Genomic DNA, 24256 nt, shown 5'->3' with positions numbered 1-24256 from the left:
AGACGTCGTCGATTCCGCCGCCGGCCGGCGGGCTGACGGCCGCCATTGTCGTTGTCGCGCGGCGGAGGAAGGAGTATCATGTCGTAGCTGCCCTCGAGGGACATGAACTCAAGACTCCCGAAACGGAGCATCGTCCCGGGTTGGAGTGATTGCTGGAGACTACCCATCTGGAGCTTGATGGGAAGCTGTTCGTCAACACGCAGCAGGCCCCTACCTGGCGCGCCAACTGTCGGCATTTCGACCCCGGGGGGTCCCTGGACCGACGAGTAAATTGTCGCTGCGTGTCCCAGCCCAGATGGGTCAGCGCGAGATGGAACACAAAGGGGGGAGAAACAGTAAGGGGAAACCGCGGCCTTCGTGTTGTCCTGCGCCCAGGGCGGATGCGCTTGCAGTAGGGGGTTACAAGCGTTCACGAGGGAGAGAGAGAGAGAGAGAGAGAGAGAGAGAGAGACTGTCCGCCAGCCCGTTCTCCTGCGCGGCCACCTTCTCGTACGAGAGCCCTGGACCTTCCTTTTATAGACGTAAGGAGAGGGCCCAGGTGTACAATGGGGGATGTAGCAATATGCTAACGTGTCTAGCAGAGAGGAGCCAGAGCCCTAAGTACATGCCGACGTGGCTGTTGGAGAGGTGTCGCTGCCCTGTTCATGTGATGTCATGGCCGTCGGAGGAGCGCCTGAGCCCGGTAGGAGCACAGCTGTCGGGGCTGTCGGATCCTTGCTGACGTCTCCTTGCTTCCGTAAGGGGCTGAGAGCCGTCGTCGTCATGGAGCACGCGGGGTGCCATCATTACTTGTTTACCGGGGCGAGCCAGATGGGACGCCGGTCTTGTTCCCCGTAGCCTAAGCTAGCTAGGGGTAGGGTAATGATGGCCCCCCCTGTGACGTGGTCGGTCCGAGCCCGAGGTCGGGCGAGGCGGAGGCTCCTCCGAGGTCGAGGTCGAGTCTGGGCCCGGGGATCGGGCGAGGCGGAGACCGTCGTCCGAGGTCGAGGTTGAGTCCGAGCCCTGGGGTCGGGCGAGGCGGAGTCCGTCTTCCGAGGTCGAGGCTGAGTCCGAGCCCTGGGGTCAGGCGAGGTGGAGTCCGTCTTCCGAGGTCGAGGCTGAGTCCGAGCCCTGGGGTCGGGCGAGGCGGAGTCCGTCTTCCGAGGTCGAGGCTGAGTCCGAGCCCTGGGGTCGGGCGAGGCGGAGTCCGTCGTTTGGCGTCGAGGTTGAGCCCGAGCTCTGGGGTCGGGCGAGGCGGAGCTTCCTAAGGCGCCCGAGGCTGGACTTAGCTGCTGTCAGCCTCACTCTGTCGAGTGGCACAGCAGTCGGAGCAGGGCAGGTGACACTGTTTTCCTGTCAGGTCGGTAGTGGAGCGACGAAGTGACTGCGGTCACTTTGGCCCTATCGACTGAGGAGCGCGCGTCAGGATAAGGTGTCAGTCGATTCTTGCATTAAATGCTCCTGCGATACGATCGGTTGGCATGGCAATCTGGCCAAGGTTGCTTCTCCGCGAAGCCTGGGCCTCGGGCGAGCCGAAGGTGCGTCCGTTGCTTGAGGGGACCCTCGGGCGAGACGTGAATCCTCCTGGGTCGGCTGCCTTTGCCCGAGGCTAGGCTCGGGCGAGGCGAGATCGTGTCCCTTGAGTGGACGGAGCCTTGACATGAATCGCACCCATCAGGCCTTTGCAGCTTTGTGCTGATGGGGGTTACCAGCTGAGATTAGGAGTCTTGGGGGTACCCCTAATTATGGTCCCCGACAAGATGGAATGGAGATATCCAGTGGACTTATCGAACAGGACATGCACTTGTAGGCAGTGGCAGATTACCGGGCTACCATGCACCCATGCCCTATTTTTCATTACTTCTCTTCGTGGTGTAGCCAGCGAAATTGATCAATATGTGCATAAGTACTACTCTATTGCCAAGTTCAAAGCAACATATGCTGAGAATGTGCCTTCCATAGAGGCAAAGCATCAGTGGGAGGTCGTGAATCCTGGTTTCGTTCTCAACCCTCCAGTCCAGACTAGAGCATCAGGAAGACCAAGAAAAACTAGAATAAGGTCAAGTGCCGAGGGTAGTGGACTTGGACCAAGGAAGAGAAAATGCAAAAGGTGTGGAGGATTAGGACATATAGCAAGAAATTGCAAGAATGCGGTAGATCCAGCTTTTGGAGAGGATCAGCCACTAGAGCCACAATTGGCACTAGATACAACTTTTGGAGATGATCAGACACTAGACCCACTAGTGCCACTAGAGCCACAAGTGACACTGGATCAGTCACTACAACCACTAAAGCCACAAGTGCCACTAGAGCCACAAGTGCCACTGGATCAGTCACTACAACCACTAGAGCCACAAGTACCCTCATCTGTCGTGCCTTCCTCTGTTGGCTCTGTGGTACCCTCCTTTGTCGTGCCTTCCTCTGTTGGTCTGTGGTACCCTCCTTTGTCGTGCCTTCCTCTGCTGCCTCTGTCGTGCCTTCCTCTGCTGCCTCTGTTGTGCCTTCCTCTGCTGCTTCTCTCGTGCCCTCCTCTACTGCTTCTATCGTGCCCTCCTCTGTTGGTCTTGCTATGGTAGAGCCCTCCGACCTTGCTTTGGTGCTGCCCTCCATTGCTGCCTCGTCAAGGTTATATTCATCTAAAATATACTTTATTTTTTCAAGTTTCTAAAATTCACATGATTATTTACTATTTTCATGTTTTGTGTAGGGAAAAGAAAAGGAAGGAGGAAAAGAGGTTGCATGTACAACGAAGAATACAACGACCAAGGTTATGAAGAAGGCAAAAATCAAGAAAAGGCTCGTTGCAGACTTGTAGCTGAGATTTAGCTGAATTTGGTACTGTCATTTAGGTGAGATTTAGCTGAGATTTAGCTGAATCTGCTCAAATAACTGAATGTTTGAACTTGGTACTTGTTCACCTATCTGCAGACTTGTGCACCTATCTGCAGACTGAATGTTTGAAAATGTGCACCTATCTGTCATTAAACTGAATGTTTGAAAATGTGCACCTATCTGCAGACTGAATGTTTGAAAATGTGCTGAGTTCATGTGCAGATACATTTCTCTCATTTTACGGTGAACAGTTCATGTGCAAAGACTGAATGTTTCATCTACAAAGTCTCTCATTTTTACGGTGAACAGAAAAGACTGAATGTTTCATCTGCAGATACATTTCATGTGCAGATACATTTGTCTTTTCAATGTGCTCGGTGCAGATTGCAGGCACTTTTACGGTGAACAGTGAAGGCTCTCATTTTTTGGTCCTAAGGAAGAAAACTTGAGTTCTTGTGCATCTTGAACTGAATGTGCTCGGTGCCTTGTGGTCAGTCACAGGCAATCGGACTTGTTCAGGTTTGCTTGAATCTGCAGACTTGTGGTCAGTCAGGTTTGCTTGAATCTACAGAACTCTGATCGGTTAAATAAATTTCCTTTGTCAGATTGCCTGTGACATACACATGGCATAGTGGTTTATGTTAGTTGGATGGTCTACAAGGTGCTTGGTTTGACCCTTCTTGGGCACCTTTTTTTTGCATTTTTCCAATTACTTTAGAACATGTGTGTACGTGGTCACACTTTTTCATAATGCTCTGAATTTTTTACCTTAACCAAATAAGACCAAAACATGACTCCATGCCAAGTTTCGCTAATTTTTGACCAAATTTGCTATTTATTTATTTATTTATTTTTGGCTACGGGAGGCATTTAACCCACATAAAATAGTAAATAGTCCAAAAAAGGGACATCTGTGCATGAAGTGAGTTTGTAGAGGATATATGGACAAGTGGTACAAATTTCAAGGAAACAAACAAACAACACTAAGAAATGTAGCTCAAATTGTGGAGTTGTAGTTCAATGTCACGAAACTTAGTGAGATATGTGTCCGTTTGTGAAGCACCTATATTCACACTTTTTCATAATGCTTTGAATTTTTTACCTTAAGCAACTAAGACCAAAACATGACTCCATGCCAAGTTCACTATTTTTTGACCGTATTTACTATTTATTTATTTTTTCTGGCTAGGGAAGGCAATTAAACCACAGAAATTAGTAAATAATCCTAAAACTGGACACCTATGCATGAAGTAAGTTTGTAAAGGTTATATGAACAAAAGGTATACTTTTCAAGGGAAAAAACAAAAAAAGTAAGAAATGTAGCTCAAACTTTGGAGTTGTAGTTCAATGTCACGAAACTTAGTGAGAGATGTGTCCGTTTGTGAAGGACCTACATTCACACTTTTGCATAATCCTCTGAATTTTTTACCTTAAGCAACTAAGACCAAAACATGACTCCATGCCAAGTTTCACTATTTGTTGACCATATTTACTATTTATTTATTTTTTCTGGCTAGGGAAGACAATTAAACCACAGAAATTAGTAAATAATCCTAAAAATGGACACCTATGCATGAAGTAAGTTTGTAAAGGTTAGATGAACAAAAGGTATACTTATCAAGGGAAAAAACAAAAAAAGTAAGAAATGTAGCTCAAACTTTGGAGTTGTAGTTCAATGTCACGAAACTTTTTGCGCGGAGGCTGGAGCTTGTACATGACTCACTGTCTCACTGTCTATGTGTCGATTGGGTCCTGCAAGTTTTCTTCTTATCCTTCCAAGTTTAGAAATGGCGGACCATGCCTATGATGGGGGCAGAATTGTGAATTTGTCTCCCACAACTAAAATCCATGTTATGCGATGAAGCAGAATCCTCAACTCATCTGCGGCGGTGTCTCTGCCTTTTCAAGTGGAGATTGAAGTGTCTGGCATCCCTTCCTATGCTTAGGAGTTGGAATCTGTGCAAGCTCTCCTCAATGAGTGGTGCTGGATTGCTGATCTTCACCCAGATTGTGAGCGACAGCGTGAGGTGTTCAAGATTATCGCCTGGTGTTCTAGCCCGAGCTCCATTCCCAGGGAGTTTAAGCTTGAAATTGTTGATCCGGTCATGACCGATGGTGGAATGCTGAGCCGTTCATTAGTCTACCTATCCGGGTGTTGGTGAAGGTCCTTGACCGACCGAACTTGCTGCAGTCCCTCCAGCCGTCACCTCCTCTGGCGAAGGACGATCCCGATCAGGGCAGGCGGCGGAGGCGGCGTCGATCTAGGAGGTCGTCCTTTAGTATTAATGCTCCCGGAAAAAGTTCGATGACAGCGGTCCTACCTCGGGTGTCGGTTCATTAGCGACTTGGGCCGCGCGTGCAGGCCTTTGTGAAGGAAGGAGTCAGGATGCCTCGCCTACCGGTCCTTAATCGGCTAGGCCCCCTGGAGGTATTCAACGCTGAGAAAGGTGCAATCAAGAAGATGAAGCAAGTTTGGATTCCCAAGAGGAAGTTGAAGTCATCTGTGTCTATTTGGATTCCTAAGACATCGTCTGCTCTTGTGTCTCCACTCCCGGTTGCGGTTGATGATGCATTTTTGGAAGCTACTAGTTCTACTGTCGTTACTGAAGATACTTTGACTGGCTCTCCCCCGATAGTCTTAAGTCAAGAGGTTATTCCAGTGGATGGTGGAACTTGTTCGGAAGCTGTTATTATTTCTGATGCTCCATCCCGAATTCCCATGGCTGAATCTGAATTGCAGGACGTTAATGTCTTCTCCGGGGGAGTGGGTCTTCCCATGGTTGAATCTGAATTGCAGAACATTCACCCTATGGAGTCTTCCTTAACAAGGAAGCATCTTATGTCGCCAAGTTTGTTAGTTTATTCCATGAAAAGACATCAAAAGCTACAGCTGATTGACGGTATCGTTGAGAATGGCAATGTTGGGGCTGCAGCAGATGCTATCATTTCTCCAGCATCGGCGACTGGTTTTGCTGCTGATGGGACAGATCACGTTGGTCAGGGCCCAGTCATTATCGGGGATGTGGCAGATGGTTTGGTGTCTCCAGTCACAGCAATAACTTTTACACATTCTGTTCCTAATTTGAGTTTGGTTGAGCCTACTGCGGCTGTGGCAGACATTCTGATGTCTCCAGCTGGGGTGGTTCCCAGTCTTATTTCTTCTCATTCTGGCGAGCAGGAGGCTTCCCAGTCTATGTAGAGAGAAGAGTTCATCAAATCTGTTACTCGGCAACCTTCTAAATTGCTTCCTGCTCCTCCAGTCATCTTGAAGAAGAAGGACAACATTTTGCCCTCCAGATCGATACCACGACGCAGCCACAGAGTTGCTGGAGTAGGCGTTGAATTTAATGCCTCTGATCTTGACAGACGTGCTACTAAGAAAATCATGAAGGCAGTTGGGATAATTGCTGATAATGTAGGAATTGACCAGAGGGCTCAAGAGGAGTATGCTGATCTTTTCAAGACATCCTTGTCTGATAATCATGTAAAAGCCCTTGCAGCCTTGTTTGGCTGGCAGCTTCCTGGCCACTTGTAGGGTCTAGGAGGATCTGCTTTGTTTTTCCATTGGTTGTTCTTTTCGCCCTTGTGTCAATGAATCCGAAACGTGTTCTGATATGGAATGTAAGAGGACTAAATTCCTCGGCTAGGCAAGACTCAGTCCGTTCTTTAGTTGCTTCCTCAAAAATTGATATCATTTGCTTACAAGAAACTAAATTGGATGTCGTTACTAGAGGGGTCCTCCTATCAGCCTTAGGCTCCGAGTTTCTTAATTTTATCGAGCTACCTGCTGTTGGCGCCAGTGGTGGGATTTTGGTGGCTTGGAAACAGGATGTGGTTGTCACAGGCACGCAGTATATCCAGAATAATAGCGTCTCAGTACAGTTTCTCAATGGAAATGGGAGCCCCTGGTGGCTTACTTGTGTTTATGGACCCCAGGGAAATAATGATAAAATCATATTCCTGCAGGAGCTCAGAAATCTGAGGGGGCTGTGTCTTGGACCATGGATGATTGCTGGTGATTTTAATTTGATCTAGAAAGCTAAAGATAAGAATACCCCACACTTCAACCGGGGTATGATGGGAAGATTTTGCAATCTGATCAACGGCCTTGATCTAAGTGAGCTCCCTTTAATTGGTAGAAAATTCACATGGTCCAATCAGCAGGCTAATCCTACCTTAGTGAAGTTGGATAGGGTTTTATGTACCTTGGATTGGGAGGAGATGTTTCCGAATTCTTTGCTTCAAAGTCTGGCCTCCAATGACTTTGATCATTGTCCCCTTCTTTTGGGTTTGAGGGATAACATTTCGGGTAGGCGCAGGTTCCATTTTGAATCTTTTTGGCCCAAGATTGATGGTTTTTTGGAGGTGGTTTCGTTGGCATGGCATTCTGTCCCAGTTTCGAATTGTCCTTTTTCCACTTTGAATCTTAAGTTGAAGGCGGCTGCTAAAGGGCAGCATGAATGGAGTGCTAAAAAAGTTGGAAATATTTCGTCCACTTTGGCTCTGACCCGAGTATTGTTGCATCACTTGGAAATTGCCCAAGACTCTCGCCTGTTGTCTCCAGCTGAGTTGTGGTTGAAAGTAAATCTTAAGAAACATTATCTGGCCCTTGCTTCCCTTCAAAGGACTATTGCTAGCTTGAGGTCCAGAATTGGGTGGCTACGTGAGGGGGACGCCAACACTAAACTGTTTCATATGCGTTCCAGATTTCGAAAGAAGAAAAATTTTGTCACAAAATTGGTGTCCAATGGTGCAGTCCTCTCTAGTCATGATGACAAGGCCAATCTGGTTGATGATTTTTATGGCAGGCTACTGGGGCTCTGTAGTGATAGAGAGCATACTATATCCTTGGAAAATTTGGGGATTCCAAACTTTGATCTGTCAGCCTTGGATGCCCCATTCTCAGAAAAGGAAGTGTGGGATACAATCTGCCTTATTCCCTTAGACAAGGCTCTTGGTCCGGATGGTTTCACGGGGAGATTTTATAAAGTTTGCTGGGATATTATCAAGGCTGACGTTATGGCTGCGTTTTCGGCTGTTGGATGCAGGAGATTCATTAATTTTCATGTTCTAAACAATGCATATATCACCCTCATCCCAAAGTTTGAAGGGGCTGATCAAGTAAAGGATTTCAGACCTATAAGTTTAGTTCACAGCTTCGCAAAACTGCTCACTAAACTCCTTGCTAATCGTCTGACGGGTAGATTACACACTATGGTGTCTCCTAATCAAAGTGCCTTTATTAAAGGTCGCTTCATTTAGGATAATTTTATGTTAGTGCAACAAACTACTCGCTTTCTTCATCAACATAAGCTTTCTCGAATCCTCCTGAAGTTAGATATCTCAAAGGCATTTGATTCAGTTGCTTGGCCTTTCCTCCTCGAAGTTCTGCAACATTTGGGTTTTGGTCAGATATTGAGGGACATTATTAGTGGTTTGCTATGGACCTCTTCATCCCAGGTGCTACTTAATGGACTGCCTGGACAGACCATTATTCACCGACGTGGTCTTAGACAAGGCGATCCTTTGTCCCCTTTTCTGTTCATCTTGGTCATGGATATTTTGGTATTCCTATTTAACCGAGCTGAACAGGTTGGGCTGCTGCAGCCCCTCGCCCCACGGATTTTGCAGCACCGGATTTCGTTATACGCTGATGATGTGGTGATATTTCTTCGTCCGACTGCTTTGGATATCAATATTACTTTGGATATTCTTCACCTCTTTGGAGAGGCTTCCGGCTTATGTACTAATGTCCAGAAGAGCAGCGTATATCCTATTAGATGTGACGATCAAGACCTTGTTGTGCTTCATGACTTGCTACCTTGCGAGGTGGCTGATTTTCCTTGTCGGTACTTGGGTCTACCGCTAGCTATTAAAAAGGTCACTAGAGATCAGATTCAGCCCATCATTGATAAGATTGCAAATAAACTTGCTGGTTGGAAGGCTGATTTATTGACTAAATCTGGTCATAAAATCCACGTCCAGTATGTTCTCACAGGGATGGTCATTTATCTTGCTATGGCTGTGGATCTTCCAGCTTGGGCGCTCAAAGCTATTGACAAGATTCGTCGTGGGTTTTTATGGAGAGGGCGGAAAGATGCAAGAGGTGGACACTGTCATGTGGCCTGGGGGACTGTTTGCAGGCCTATTGAGCTGGGTGGTCTTGGTATTTCAAGCTTAAAAGAGCTTGCTTGGTCACTTAGAATGCGTTGGTTATGGTTGGCAAAAACTGATCCAACTCGCCCTTGGACTTCTATTTCCATCCAAGTTCCTAAGAAAGTAAAAGATTTCTTCTCAATGGCTATGCAAACTGATATTGGTAATGGTGCTTCTACGTTTTTTTGGACATATAGGTGGCTGTCGGGACATAGAATTGCAGATTTGACTCTATGGTTATTTAGAACTATTTCTAAGCAAAGGGATAATCAGAGAACAGTATTGAACGCTCTTTCCAATCACAGCTGGATTTCGGATATTCAGCGGGGCCTTTCAGTGGGTGTTATCAACGAGTATCTCCTCCTGTGGGATTTATTAGATTTGGTTCAGCTAAGACCTCATGTTGAAGACAAGCATTTCTTTCGCCTTGCTGCCAATGGAAAATATTCTTCCAAGGAAGCTTATAGGGGTTTCTTTATTGGGTCAATTGAGTTTGAGCCTTTTCATATAATATGGAAGACTTGGGCTCCTCCGAAATCTAAGTTTTTCATGTGGTTGGTCGCTCACAAGAAGGTGTGGACAACTGATAGGTTGCAAAGAAGAGGTATGGATCATCCGGAGAGATGTCCATTATGTGATCAGGATCAGGAAACCTTAAATCATATGCTGCTGGGCTGCGTTTTTGCTAGAGAATTTTGGTTCAAGCTGTTTCTTCTTGTAAATCTACAACACTTGGCCCATCAGTCCTGTGAAGGGGTTTTTATGGATTGGTGGCAAGACTTGAGCACCAAGATTCCTGGGATTGCAAGAAAGGGTCTTAACTCTCTTGTCATTCTTGGTGTTTGGACTCTTTGGAAACATCGCAATGGCTGCGTTTTTGACAATAAGAGTCCTAGTGTTGCTGTTGCTATTAGAAGTGTTGGTTTGGAGATTGATCTTTGGGTTATGGCTGGTGCAAAGAAGTTGTCCTTGCTTACTGCCCCCATCCTAGGTCTCCCTATTAGCTAGATAGCTGTAGTGTTGTTTTGGTAGCAGTGTTTTTGTCATGGATGGTTTCATCTATGCTTGTTATTGGCCGCCGTAGGGCGGTCGTATCTGTATCTTGGGGTCCTTTTGGACCTTTTTCTCCTTCTTAATATATTTTCGCGCAGCTCTCTTGCGCTTTCGAGAAAAAAAATGTCACGAAACTTAGTGAGAGATGTGTCCGTTTGTGAAGGACCTACATTCACACTTTTGCATAATCCTCTGAATTTTTTACCTTAAGCAACTAAGACCAAAACATGACTCCATGCCAAGTTTCACTATTTTGACCATATTTACTATTTATTTATTTTTCTGGCTAGGGAAGGCAATTAAACCACAAAAAATAGTAAATAATCCTAAAAATGGACACCTATGCATGAAGTAAGATGAACAAAAGGTACAAATTTGAGATTATAATTTCATATAAACTTGTTTTTTGAACCTTATTTTACATACTTATAGGCCAAACTGGGGACATACAAATAGTTTAGTTTTCTTTGACTTCACATGAGATACGACATAGTGTAATGGTAATTTGGTTCTCACACTGCGGGAGGTCCCAAGTTCGATTCGTGCCTGCAGCGCACGTCCATTTTTTTGCAGTATGTCTCCTGAATCAAATCTCATGACACCAGAATTCAAATAAATTTGTCTCCCACTAGATTTAACACTAAAAGATCATGGCACACAAATTCCACACTAGAATGGCATCACATACTCATCACAACAAGACCCTGACTGAATCGACACATTTACCACCACAAATGTCCATCACAGATTCAACATCACAAATATTCAGCACAGGTTCACCATGAATCCCATATTTAGCGCTTACAATTATAGTTCATCACAAAGAAAAGGAATACATTAAAAATCATAGAAGCATAAAAGGCTCCAAACATCTTCTTCAACTCAACCATGTTGTCCTTTATCTTCTTCAACTCGACCATGTTGTCATTCATCTTCTTCAGTTCGGCAGCAAATTTGTCCCAGTTCGTAGTCACATCTGCTCTATATGCTACTTCTCATTCATCCCACATATTAGACGCCATCATCTCCCCAGAGCCACCCACCACCCCTGCCCCTTCAAGCATCATGACATAATCGTCCATCCACATGAAAAAATTGCATATTTTGAGAACCTAAACAATCCAAATAAGCAGTAAGCACAAAAATGAAATCAACCGTAATGGATAAAACAAGGAGGGACCTTATTATCTCGATATGGCTTGCTTTCACACTTCACGAACTCTCGACCAAAGTTGTCGTTCTCCCACCTTTTCGATCTTAGTCTCACGAGCGACTCTGACCTTTCACATTTGGGGCAGCGGATCAGCGACACCGGACCATAACTGGGCCATCCTTGTCCTCCATTAGAGGAGCCGCTTGCCCGCGACATGCGTGAATCCATGCTAGTAAACACAAACAGTTTAGCATTTGAGTTAGCAACAACTGTTATATCGCAACAATGAAAACAAGAAATCTTTGCGCAGATAAGTGATTAGATTACAGTTACACATCCTCTCTTCTCTATTTGCTTATCACTGTCTTTTAGTTTTATATACAATATGAGAATTGTGGTGCAGCTCAGCCCCCCTCACCTAGTGGAATGAGTACCACACATCCTGAAGCAAGAATGCAACAATCTTGCACCCTATGATATATGTATCATTAATCTAAGTACATGTGATTAAAGATGCAAAGTATTGAGCAAGAGGCAAGTTGACGTAGAAAACAACAGGAATATGATGAGCTCTGAAGGTGGAATGAGTACCACACTTCAGATTCACAATACAAACAGCAAGCAAGCTACCTTTCAATACTGAAATGAACCACACACAGTGTCCAATTTTTCGTAGTGTTGTCTGCAAGCTCAGAAACAGCAAGCTTGAGGAGGAGAAAGTGACTTACGTCGCGGGTGGAGTTGGTGCTCGTGCTCCCCAAATCCCGTTCGTCTTCGAAGGGGCGAGTAGCGTGTCGCGGCTTGACTACTCGTCAAGACCTTCACACTGCACAGGCCCGATGTGCTGCCAGTTGTCGGGCGGACGGGGCTGGGCGTAGGGAGCAGGGAGGAGGACGCCGGAGCCTAGGAAGATGGCGCGTAGGGTGTAGGGAGACGGGGCGTGGAGCAGGGCGGCACAGGCATAGAGGAGGCCCACGACGAAGAAGCCCTCCAGGCCTGCTGCGGGCGCTCCTCCACGGTGAAGACGCTCCTCCAGGCCTGCTGCGGCGTCGGAGAAGAAGCTCGTCTGGAGAGGCTGCCGCTTCGTGGATCCGTGGGGGAGCAGGGATGCGGCCTACAGGAGCGTCCTTCTCGGCGATTCGAGGAGGAAGATGGGGCTGGCAGATTTGGATCGGGAGAAGATGAGGCTGGCCGATTTGGATCGAGAGACGCGCCGAGCAGTATCGACGTGGGGAGGAGGCGCGCCGAGCCCCGAGCAAACGACGATGGGGAGGAGGCGAGCTTGGCGGGGGCGTCGGGAGCGCGTCGGTGGGGAACAAGATCGTGGGGAGGGGGGCGCCAAGCCAAGTGCCGCCATCGGTGGGGAGATGAAGGGCGTCGGGAGCGCGTCAGTGGGGAAGAAGATGGTGGGGGAGGGGGGGCGCCAAGCCCAGTGCCACCGGCAGTGGGGTGATGAAGGGCATCGGGTGCCGCCGACGGTGGGAAGCTTGGAGGGGCGTCAGGGCCGACGAGTAAAGATTGAATTTGGGGAATTTTGGATGGAGAGGGGTCGCGGGGCCCACATGCAGGTCACAGTAACGGCATCAGAGTCACGGAAACGATGGCCAAGCAGTGTTATGATATTTTTTTACACGTGGGAGGGTAGAAACGAGGAGTTCCTCAGACTAGGGGCAAAATTGAGCACCTGGTCACAACTAAGGTCACCCATGTAAAAAACCCAAATATAATGGCATGGACAAAAAAAACCTAGAGATCTTTTGTGCTTTAAATATATTACCAAATATTTACCAAAAAATTCAAAAAGAACAAAACCACTCCAGAGTCCAAACCAAAGCAGGAAGATAATTTGAATGGGTTCAAGAGTTAAAAGGTTAAGGTGTCCCATTTTAGAAACGAAACTATGGCAATAATTCGGAATAAATTTTTTCCTTTCCTCTGTCCACGCCGAGCCAGGAGAATGCACATGGGCTCAATCAAAAGGGCATCACCACCACCAGCGGTTGGTCGACCGCCTACAGGTGGAAGAAGTGTCAACAGGGAAACAAAAGTAGACCGAAGTCCAAAGGAATGGCCCTTACAGGAGTAAGCCAGACGGTTCACAGGAATGACCATTTGTAATAAAAGCAACTTTATTCCTTTTCCATCTCATTTCTTTTCAATCCCTCCTCTTCTTTAGATTTACATGTAGGTCACTGTTTACATATAATATGGGTGCAGAGGTATAGGAGACAACGATGCAGGACCATTGTGCACGGCCCTGCAAAGCTGCGGCAACGTCCACCAAGACCTGAGCACCACAATACAGTACCGTGATCATATATCGTATCGAGGTTCTTGGTTAACCGATGGCGGGGAGCACTCGGCTTCAACTGCCAAATCCTTGACGACTTTGCGGCATGGATCTCCGAATACTTCGTTGGTAACACTGATCGCGCATCTGTTCTTGCCTTCGCAGGCCTGGGAATACAGTAAAGTGAGTATTACAGGTTTGATGTCTGGTGGATTTTTCAAATGAAATCATTGCCTTTGTTTATTTGTGTTTCATGGACGCATATACAGGATTAACATGTGCAGAGATAACAGAGGCCAAGTTGCTGAGAACAGATATATGTCTATGTCTACAAGATGCATGTTGGTGCTCGTCAAACTTACCTCTACCACCAAGTCTAGAGTAGTCGATGCATGGCAATTCCCTACAGAGAAGTTCTGGCAACCTCCTGTAGGGGTCCCGTAACTCGCAAATGTAATCTTCGAGATCACATGCCCGTCATCGCACTGCAAGCGAAGCTCTGGTGCTACCGTATTTACTGAGGGGCGACCGTTGGCGGCACGTGACCAGGCAGAAAGGGGAGGATAGTAAGTCTCAGATATTTTTGAGCAGATTGTCTTGGTGTAATGAACCTCCAGCGATATCTGAGATGGGTCTCCCCCTGTTTCCTCGAAGAGTACCAATAGATTGCCTGACTCTTGCAACCATTCGCGTGGTATGTGGTACCTGAAAGGAAACAAAGCGCTTATTAGGTTATATTTCCATATGTGCATTTAAATGTATTATTTAACTTAACGACAAGGTGCCTAACATCTCAGTGATCTGCAAACTCGTAGAGTGCAAACTGACTGTTCTAATACAGAAATACAAAATGATCCTTACTCAAATCTTATAAGGTCTAGAAGAACACATGCTTTGAGTTTTCGAGAAAAAAAATGCTTTGAGGGTTCTACTACCTTTGAACCATGGAAGAGAATCCGGAAAACATGGGCACCAAACAAATGCAAGATGTTTATGTGGCTGAATGCAAGATGTTTATGTGGCTGGCTGGAAGAAATAGATGTTGGACTTCTAATCGGCTTACTAGAAGAGGCCTGCCTCATCCAGACAGATGTTCCCAATGTGATCAAGGTAGTGTTTGGTTCCAGAGCCTATTTGGACGGAATGACTCTATTCTAGATTCTGAGTATGGAATGGCTCCATTCTGTGTTTGGCAATCAGAACAGAGCCGCTCTTTTTTTCTGTTTGGTTCTAGTGTGAAGACTCTATCCTATGTTTGGCACCATATTATTATTATTATTATTATTATTATTATTATATATATATATATATGTCGGTACCCTGAATCAAGGGTACCCTTTACTACAGTATGAAGACGTGGTGCCAGTACGACGATCTCTAGCCGCACGGTAAACAGCGCCCGACCCCACCACGTGGACGGCTCAAGGGGCACCACGTGGCGAGAAAAGATGATACATCCCAGGATGTATTAGTTGGACCGGACCTCCGCGAGGAAGCACCGGACCCCTGTACGCACAACCCGAACCCCCGGTTACGGTCCGGGACTCCCAAGTAAGCATGCCGGATCCCTTGGATGGGGTCCAGATCCCTCTGAATAAGGTCCGGGCCACAACGAGGTCCCGGGACAGGGGATACCCTGGCATAAGCAAGGGACCGGTACTGACACGTGTCAGTCCTTATCCTATGCGCTTGCGCTCCCCGCTCAGGCGGAGACCCGCTGCTGCCGCGTGGCTTGTTGCCCGTGACGTAAGCCAGCGGGCGGGGCCTGACGTAAGGCTTCTAGGCCGCGCGGTCTCTGCATTTATTGCGGAGAGGACGCGCCGCCTGTCCACCCTGCTGACAGGCGATGTGCCCCCTCAGCATTTAATGCGTCCTGTCCACTCCGCTGGCAGGTGGCGCCAGGGCCATCCTACAGACGGCGCGCCTGTTTAGTCCATTGTCAAACAGTGCGCCCGTGCTGCGCGGCGCACTGTGTCCATTATCCCTTATACGAGAAGCTTCCCCTGCACGCCGATACTACGCAGATCTCGGATGTCAGGGCGCAAGAAGATTGCTCGAGCGGTGAACATTAGTAGCTCTAAGTACTACATCCGTTATGTTCCTGGGCCCACATGTTGGGGCTCAGTACCCTTGTACATGCCCCCCTTAGCTATAAAAGGGGAGGGATGCAACGTTACAATGGGGGGGGGGGAGAAAAAGAGGGACCAAACTTAGACAGAGACTCTCAGCTCTCAAGCTTACACAGCAATCCAATACACAGTGGAGTAGGGTATTACGCTCCGGCGGCCCGAACCACTCTAAATCCTCGCGTGTTCATGTGCTCGGTGATCGCTTAGCAAGACAGGCAAAACGCTTAAGCCCCTTCCTCATTTTAGGATTTAGGGCGGGTGCATTCCGCCACCCGGTCGGAGAATTCCCTCTCCGACAATATATATCAAATATAATTATATTAAATATAACCATATATATATTACGTTTGGAAACATGCGTTCTTGTCAAATATTAAATAAATAAATTATATATATATATATAATGCGGGCACAGGAAGCCGTGAGGGGCGTCTGTTTTTTTTGGAGCGCTCGGGTCCGACTGTTTTTTTGGAGCCTAGAGATCCGGCATCTTGAGAGAATATTCCTATATTAGAGCGGCTCCTTTCCACTTTGATTCGAACCAAACGGTCTTAGTACTAGAACAGAGCGGTTCCATTCTACTATACTCTGGAACCAAACACTACCCAAGAGGATGAGGTCATCCAACATCTATTAACTTCTCGTGTGGTTGCCAGACAAGTCTAGTTTTCTCTGTTCTCTACTCTGAACCTCTCAACATTGGCCCCCAAACAACAAGATAATAATTTTGCTGAATGGTGGAGAAAGGTTTCGACTTTCAAGATAAATCAGTAAGGAGAAAAGAAAAAGGATTGAACTCCATGACCATGTTAGGAGCCTGGAGTTTATGGAAGCATAGAAATGATTGTATTTTTAAGGCTGAATCTCCCTCTGTTAGTCTAATTTTGTCTAATTTTAGGGATGAGCATAGCCTATGGTGCCTGGCTGGAGCCAAAAATCTCCAAGCCTTAGGCATTTGTGGAACTAATTAGTTCATGGTTAGGGTCGGGTCAAGCATGTTTTTTCTTTCTGTTGTACTAGAGGTGTGTGTTCCCTTCTCTAATACATGGCCCCGTATGAGAGCTTTGGGGTTGTATGGGGGGCCTTCTTTCTTTCTTTGATCAATGAAACACAGCACTCCTACGCTTTCAAAAAAAAAAACATGCTATAATCAAATTTTCCGACTTAGTCCCTCCAATTTTCTAATTCTGCAGATGCCAGGATTGCTCCAATATTCTCTATGACCACATCCTTTGGTGTGAATTCTCATATAAGGACCAAAAAGATTATAACCTGACTTATTTACATGTAATATATTGCCACGTAATAAATACTAGGAGCAACTCCAAGAGATGTTGAGGCTATTTTAGAATTTCTACAGAAAAAAATTAGACTCCAACAAATGTGCTATCTGGAATTGTAAAATGAGAAGCAGGCTCTCCCTAGTTTTCGGTCGTCATAGAAAGCAAACCACAGGTGCTCGCCATCTGCCGATTTGCTCGCGACTTCCTGCAAGTGCGCGAGACTTGAATGTTCATGTACACGCTACCACCACTGCGGGAGACTGGTTTCACGTGAAGCCATCGGCTGCCACCGATCCTGTTCACTAGAAGCTGCAAGGATGCCCCAAGATTCTATTCACGTGAATCTGTCAGGATGCCCCCGCAGGAGTTCAACTTTTTCATGCACGGGAGTCCGATCATATTGCACGCGTGAATCTACCAGGGAATACGTCCGAATGGTTCAGATTTGCATGACAAGTAGGCGTCGTGGCAAGATTTCAATATAGAAGATGAAAAATAGCTAGGCTGTTGTACCCCCCCTTCATTTTTAAGAAGTTTTCTATTTTACATAATGGCTAAAATATGTAATTTGGCTGTTAATTTTAAACGATCTCTTCGAGTTGCTCTGAGTGTTAGAGTATATGGATTAGGCCCATGAGGCTAAGCCCATGTGGCCCATGTATAAACTCTATATAGTCACCCTCTAGGGTTGGCCCTGTTAATCCAATGATTATTCTCCTGACACTGAGGACAGCAAAGCATGACATTGAAAAGCCAACTAACAAAACAACTAAACTATAAATTAGCTTTTTCTTAATACCAGCTTTGTGTAGCGATTCCACAGTTCGATCGGCACTTGCTATCACTGTATGTTCCTGCGTAGTTGCATGACGATGGACACCCGGACTCTGGCGCAACTAGTGACCAATAGCGCCCAATGAGATGCCCATTCACCCAAGCCTGGCCCTTTCCCATGCTCCCAAGATCAATGGTAACAGGGCCATTACCTTCTGGAGCATCAAACATAGTCTGCAGCACAAAGTAGTCGTGAAGACATGAAAAAAAGAAAAGATGTAGTCAAAACTTAGAAATTGACCTTTTTATCAGAAACTGTGCTGCAAAAAATCCAGTAAGACATTTTTTCTTTTTATAATTTTTACCAAATTTATAGAAAAAAAACAACAATATTTATGATATCAAATAAGCATAATTAGACATGAAATATTAATTTTCATAATTTACCTTTTTGGTGTGGTAGATGAAAATATTTTTTCTATACAGACTTGGTCAAACTTAGGACAGAATTATTTTTCATAATTTACCTTTTTGGTGTGGTAGATGACAATACTTTTTCTATACAGACTTGGTCAAACTTAGGACAGACAATTCTGGCATCCTGCCCTTTGGAGAGGCTGTCCCAAAAGCTTAAAAGGCTCGCTAAACATTTGCAGTCGTGAGGGCATAAGGAGGTGGGTAATGTGAGAAACCAGTTGGGCCTTGCTCGGTAGGTGATGCATAGGCTGGAAACAGCGCAGGACAACAGAGTTTTGTCAGAAGATGAACTTTGGCTGCTAGGAAAGCTGAAGCAACACTATTCTGTTTATGCTTCTATGGAAAGAACAATTGCACGTTTGAGGTCCAGAATCAAGTATCTAAAAGAGGGTGATGCAAATACTAAATTCTTCCATATGCAGGCTCGATTTAGGAAGAAAAGAAATTTCATTTCAAAACTAGAGGAAGAGGGAAGAGTGGTTACTAATCATGAGGATATGTAGGAGGTGTTAGATGGGTTCTTTTCCAGTCTTTTGGGTGCTTATTTTCAGAGACAACACACTATTGATCTGATGAATTGTCACAGGGATGCGGTTGATCTCAGTGATCTTGAGTGCCCCTTCTCAGAAAAGGAAGTGTTGGACACTATTGCGGGCCTCCCGTCTGATAAAGCTCCAGGTCCTGATGGGTTTACAGGGAGGTTCTATAAATCATGTTGGAGTATCATTAAGGTGGACCTGCTGGCGGCTCTGTCTGTCATTCACCAGGGCAATGCTCAGAGGATGGGGCAGCTGAATTCCTCCTATCTTATTTTGATCCCTAAAAAGATGGATGCTTCTTCGGCTGGTGATTTCAGGCCAATGAGCCTAATTCACAGTGTTGCTAAGTTGGTCACAAAATTATTTGCTAATCGTTTGGGTCCTCGTCTACATGAACTGGTAGCATCTAATCAAAGTGCTCTTGTCAGAGGAAGGTCGATTCATGATAACTTTATGCTGGTCCAACAATCGATCAAATCCCTTCACAAGAGAAAGGTTGCTAGTCTGTTTCTGAAGTTAGATATTTCCAAAGCTTTCGACTCAGTTTCGTGGGCTTTTCTTCTTGAAGTTTTATCTCACCTGGGTTTCGGTCCTATTTGGCGCAATCTGATTTCCAATCTGCTGGCTTCTTCTTCTACACAAGTGTTATTGAATGGGTCTCATGGGAACCATATAAGGCATCGCAGAGGTCTTCGTCAGGGAGACCCACTTTCCCCTATGTTGTTTGTGTTGATCATGGATGTTCTTAGTAGTCTCTTTAGAGCTGCTGAAAGTAGGGGACTGCTTCATAGCTTGGAAGGAGCAGGAGTCCGAAACAGGCTTTCCATTTATGCTGACGATGTGGTCCTTTTTGTTAAACCCATTGAAGAATATCTGAACTGTGTTAGATTGGTCTTGAATTGTTTTGGGTCGGCTTCCGGTTTGGTTACCAATATGAATAAGAGTTATGCTATTCCTATTAGATGTGAGGAGCAAGTGGTTCAGGAGGGATGCAATGTGCTGAGGTGCAGTTTGGCCGCATTCCCTTGTTATTATTTGGGATTGCCAATTTCAGACAGGAAACTGAAGCGGAATGATCTTATGATGTGGATAGATAAGATTGCAGATCGACTCCCTAATTGGAAGGCTCATTTACTTAACCTGGCCAGGAGGACATTGGTGTGGTTTGTGCTATCGGCCATCCCGATATATCTTCTTATTGCCATAAAAATCCCCAAGTGGGTTATTAAGTCAATTGACAAAATTCGAAGAGAGTTTCTATGGAAATGGCGAAAGGAGGTGAATGGTGAAAGTTGTATTGTACCCTGGGAAACTCTGACAAGGCCACTAAGTTTAGGGGGTCTTAGAGTTCCTAATTTGCAATTGAAGAGTTGGGCATTGCAGGCTAAATGGCTTTGGTTAGAAAAGACTGACCCAACTAGGCCTTGGGTTGGATTGATTATTCCCGTGCAGCAGCAAGTTAGACACTTTTTTAAATCTTCTGTGGTTTCTAAGATAGGGAATGGGGCCAATACATTTTTTTGGTCGGACAGATGGTTAAATGGGAAGATGATACAAGATTTTGCCCTTGAAGTTGTACGTATGGTGAGTAGCAGATCCTTTACTTCAAGAACTGTGCTCAGGCGCTGCATAACTGGCAATGGGTTAGCGACATTGTGAATCCCTTATCTTTGATTGGGCTGCAGCAGTTGCCAATATTTGCAGCTATGGGATGCTTTAAGTGGAATGGTGCTTAACCAGGAGGAGGATAGACATGTGTGGGTGCATTCGAGCTCCGGAGAATTCTCCTCAAAATCTTGTTATTTGGCGTTTTTATGGGAGCTATTTCTTTTGAGCCATAGAAAAGGGTGTGGAAGTCGTGGGCACCCCCTAAATGCAAATTTTTTGTTTGGTTGGCAATAAGGAATAAATGTCGGACTGCTGATAGGCTTCAGAGAAAAGGATTACTGCACCCGGTGGTTTGTCCTTTATGTGACCAAGAGCAGGAAACTATCTTGCACCTCTTATGTACGTGCGGTTTTGCTAGACAATTTTGGCATAATATCTTTTCATCTTTGAGGATGGGCCATCTAACGCCTGATAGAGATGTGGGCTCTTTTGCTGAGTGGTGAGGCAAGGTACAGAGGAGAGTGCCCAAACAAATCAGAAAAGGTATTCATAGTATCATTATCCTGGGAGCCTGGTGCTTATGGCTCCATCGCAACAGAGCTGTTTTTGATGGAACAAGCCCTTCCTTGAGCACCATTCAAAAACTTCTTATGGATGAAGTGGAGTGTTGGTGTAGGGCTGGTGCAAAGCATCTTGAGAGCCTTTGCCTCCCAGCTGCCTTATCTAGGGTCAGGGCTATTTCTAGTGCTTAATGCTGTGACAGCTGAAGATAAGGATATAATTTTTTTCTGTTTGTTTCCCTGTGTTCTTTTGCCTTGTTTTGGCATTGTACTGTGGTCCACTTCGGACCTTTCTCTCTCAATATAATGATGCGCAGTTCTCTTGCGCGTTCGAGAGAAAAAAAGAATCCTTTATACTTCAAGATGGAGCATGGAGGTAGTATAAATGAAGGCTAATTTTCCTGACTAAGCTAGGACTACAATTTGGAAAAATATAACATACTAGAACATAAAAGTATGATATCACCAAGTTAGCAATTCATGTGGTGAAAAGATAAAGTTACCTTGAACCATGTGAAGGGTGAAACTGTGTCATCATTCTGCATGCTACTCCACTCAGCAGATCCTTGATACTCAGGAGAATAGATCCTTGAAAACTCACCTTTCAAACCAATCTGCAATTTGGAAAGATAATAGCATATTGTCCAGTTAATGCTGCACTGGAATTCTCATCACAAGTTTCAACCACATAGCACACTGCTCGTGGCTGTGCGCGCAAGAAGCTAGCAAACATGACATGATGAAGAGATGCTACATAAAACATCTCTTATTGGCGAAGAACGAAGTTCAAGAAGTCAGACAATATGAGTTTAGGGATAATGCACAATCAGTGTTGTAGCCTTGTTATATCCACAATGTAACTAATAAGTACAATATTCTTGTCATCCATATCCACATGGTAACTCATGAGAACAATATTCAAGCAATCCTATGCTTCTAATGTAAAACCTTTGTAGCTACCTAACAGTAAGAATATACATGAATAAACAGAACTGAAAACAATAGCATCAAATCACAACAAACAACGTAGAAGAAGTTGAAACTCAAAGCTTCAAGTTATCATAATAAAAGAAAACATCAACGTTAAAGCTAGTCAATACCTGATATGTCCAAAGAGAATTAGTAAGGTCGATATCCCCATTCGACAAGCCAGTGAGTTTTACTTGACCTCTAAATCCAGCACCATCCTTCTCCAAGAAAGCACCATAGTTCTTGCACAATGTTCAATCATTACGAAATGAGAAAAACATTTTTCATCTCATGCTTGATGATCATGCATACGAACATAACTAAAAGAAACAGCAGACAGAAAATGAAAAGCATACATCATATTAAATATGTTAATATGTCCGTACATTATTCAAATGAGATAGTTGGAGATACTTTTTATCAGTGAAGACACCAAACAAGTTGCTAACAGCAATTAACTATAGAGGGTTCACCAAAAGCACTACAATATTTGGGTTTAATAAGAGAAGATAAACAGTGTGCAATCAGGGGTGATCTTTCAAGTTGAAGAAACAATCTACCACATGCACATGACATGTGTTTGCAAGGCAGGTGTGGATTCCATGGGAGCAAAAGGGCTTGTTGGAGTTGGTGCCATATTGGACTAGGCACTTGGAGTTCTACTCTCTGCCACCCTGTTGTTTTTCCTTTTTCTCCTTTTATTTTTCCGTCATTTAGTGTTTAAGTTCCTTCTTGTACCTTGCCTCTAGGGGTACCATTCAGGGGACTTCTTTCTTCTATCTATAAATACAAAACATAGCTCTCCCATGTTTCCGAGAAAAAGGAACATGGTGCCACTTGGCCATGGTAAGTATTAAGTTGCATGCACCAACAAATTCAACCCAAAAGCTTAATCTGATGGGAGAGGTGGACAATTCACTTATATTATATTCCAACACTCCCCCTCACGTCTAGCCTCTATTGGGTCTCAGACGTGGAATAGGAGCAAACAACAATTATTTTATTTTAATTGCGCTAATCATAATTCGAACTCATGACCTCTGACTCTGATACCATATTAAGTTGCATGCATCAACCAATTCAACCCAAAAACTTAATCTGATGGAAAGAGGTGGACAATTCACTTATATTATATTCCAACATTAAGTATCCCTACCTCCCATATTAGATACATATCCAATAAGGATATGTGAGGGATACAACCCCAATATGTATCCAATAGGAGTGGGTAGACCCAGTGATAGAGGCTCCAACAATGAGTGGGGTCTGGAGAAGAGATAGGAATGGGGAGACCCAGGTTAGAGGCTCCCACATGAGTCCGGAGAAGGGATAAACCAAGATAAGTCTCTCTCCACAAATGTAGAGAGGCTGTTTCAAACCTATAAACTAATGCCTCAGTGAAACAGCTTTCTTCACCGCACCAAGCCTTCTCTTCCCAATCCTGCTCACTTGGGTCCCCGAACTTGACATGTTGTGCCACTTGGGTACCCGATCTTTCATTAGTATGTGTTAGACTGTGTGTGTGGGGGGCACCACTGTTGGGTTGTCGGCCCATTAGGGTTAGGGTTGTGAGTCTATATATTGTACCTCATCTCCTATCAATACATCAACCACTTTACATTATTTTACATGGTATTAGAATATTAGGTTTTTCCTTCCTCCCACCCTAGCCGTCGGCCACCTCTGCTACTAGGCCAGCAGCCACAGGCTTCCACGTCGCCGCCCCGGGAGGCTCATCTTTCCCTCCGGCTATGCGCAGTGGAATAGAAAAACGAATATCAGGATTTCATAGAAACTAATGGAAAAGATGGAAATAATACCGAACTCTTCTATTGATTTATGGCTCAGGGCAGGTGTAACTTAGTGTGATAGTCTAGTTTGTTTCATTTAGGAGTGCGTATAAGTGAGCTTGGTACCATTCCATCTTCTTAGCTGTAGGCTTATTGCTAAGGATCGAGTGGGCGACCCACTTAACTTTACTGAAATGAGGTAGCTAGAGAAAATCCATGAAATGGGTTGGAATTAAGAAGTGCATGCACTTCTTCTCAAAAGAACTAGTAGGCAGACCATCTAGGTAGGCGGGTAATTCTCTCCGTATGGCTGGAAATGCATGCTCTCACTTCGAGTTTCAATTCACTTTTACCACTAAACTATACCCGCTACATGTAGATTATGATACCAATGCTCCCCCATGCCCGTCCCCCCTTCCCTCAACAGTCGGTGGCCCCGGCGGCGGGTGCGGCCCCAGGCCTCGGTGGTGCGGGCGCGGCCCCTAGGCGGCGCGACGTCCCGGCGTGCGGAGCCCCCAGCGGCACAACGGCGTGGGCGTGGCCATCCCGACCCGGCGCGGCGGCCTGGCCAAGGCGCTTCCCGGGGCGGTGGCTCCCCCATGCCCGTCCACCCTTCCCTCAACAGTCGGCGGCACCGGCGGCGGGTGCAGCCCCAGGAGTCGGC

General features: G+C 45.5%; 1 protein-coding gene and 1 pseudogene across 2 annotated transcripts in view; one reads left to right on the top strand and one right to left on the bottom strand.

Moving 5' to 3' along the window:
• The first annotated feature begins 10888 nt into the window (after positions 1-10888).
• Positions 10889-12358, top strand: LOC109945109 (uncharacterized; annotated as a pseudogene).
• An 869-nt stretch (positions 12359-13227) lies between these two features.
• Positions 13228-24256, bottom strand: part of LOC100274607 (beta-galactosidase 15) — a 64428-nt gene continuing 53399 nt past the window's right edge. For both annotated transcript variants that reach the window (XM_008676212.4, XM_008676211.4), the window contains 5 exons: positions 21934-22044; positions 21337-21447; positions 17675-17883; positions 13826-14168; positions 13228-13630 (listed from right to left, as the gene is read on the bottom strand). In XM_008676212.4, the coding sequence (XP_008674434.1) occupies positions 13487-13630; positions 13826-14168; positions 17675-17883; positions 21337-21447; positions 21934-22044 (918 nt within the window). In that variant the 3' untranslated portion in view covers positions 13228-13486. The remainder of the gene's footprint in view (positions 13631-13825; positions 14169-17674; positions 17884-21336; positions 21448-21933; positions 22045-24256) is intronic.

The sequence above is a fragment of the Zea mays genome, chromosome 3, assembly GCF_902167145.1.
Source record: "Zea mays cultivar B73 chromosome 3, Zm-B73-REFERENCE-NAM-5.0, whole genome shotgun sequence".
In the NCBI taxonomy this organism is placed as follows: Eukaryota; Viridiplantae; Streptophyta; class Magnoliopsida; order Poales; family Poaceae; genus Zea; species Zea mays.
The sequence above is the reverse complement of the archived record's forward strand: the minus strand, read 5'-3'. Positions and strand labels throughout refer to the sequence as shown.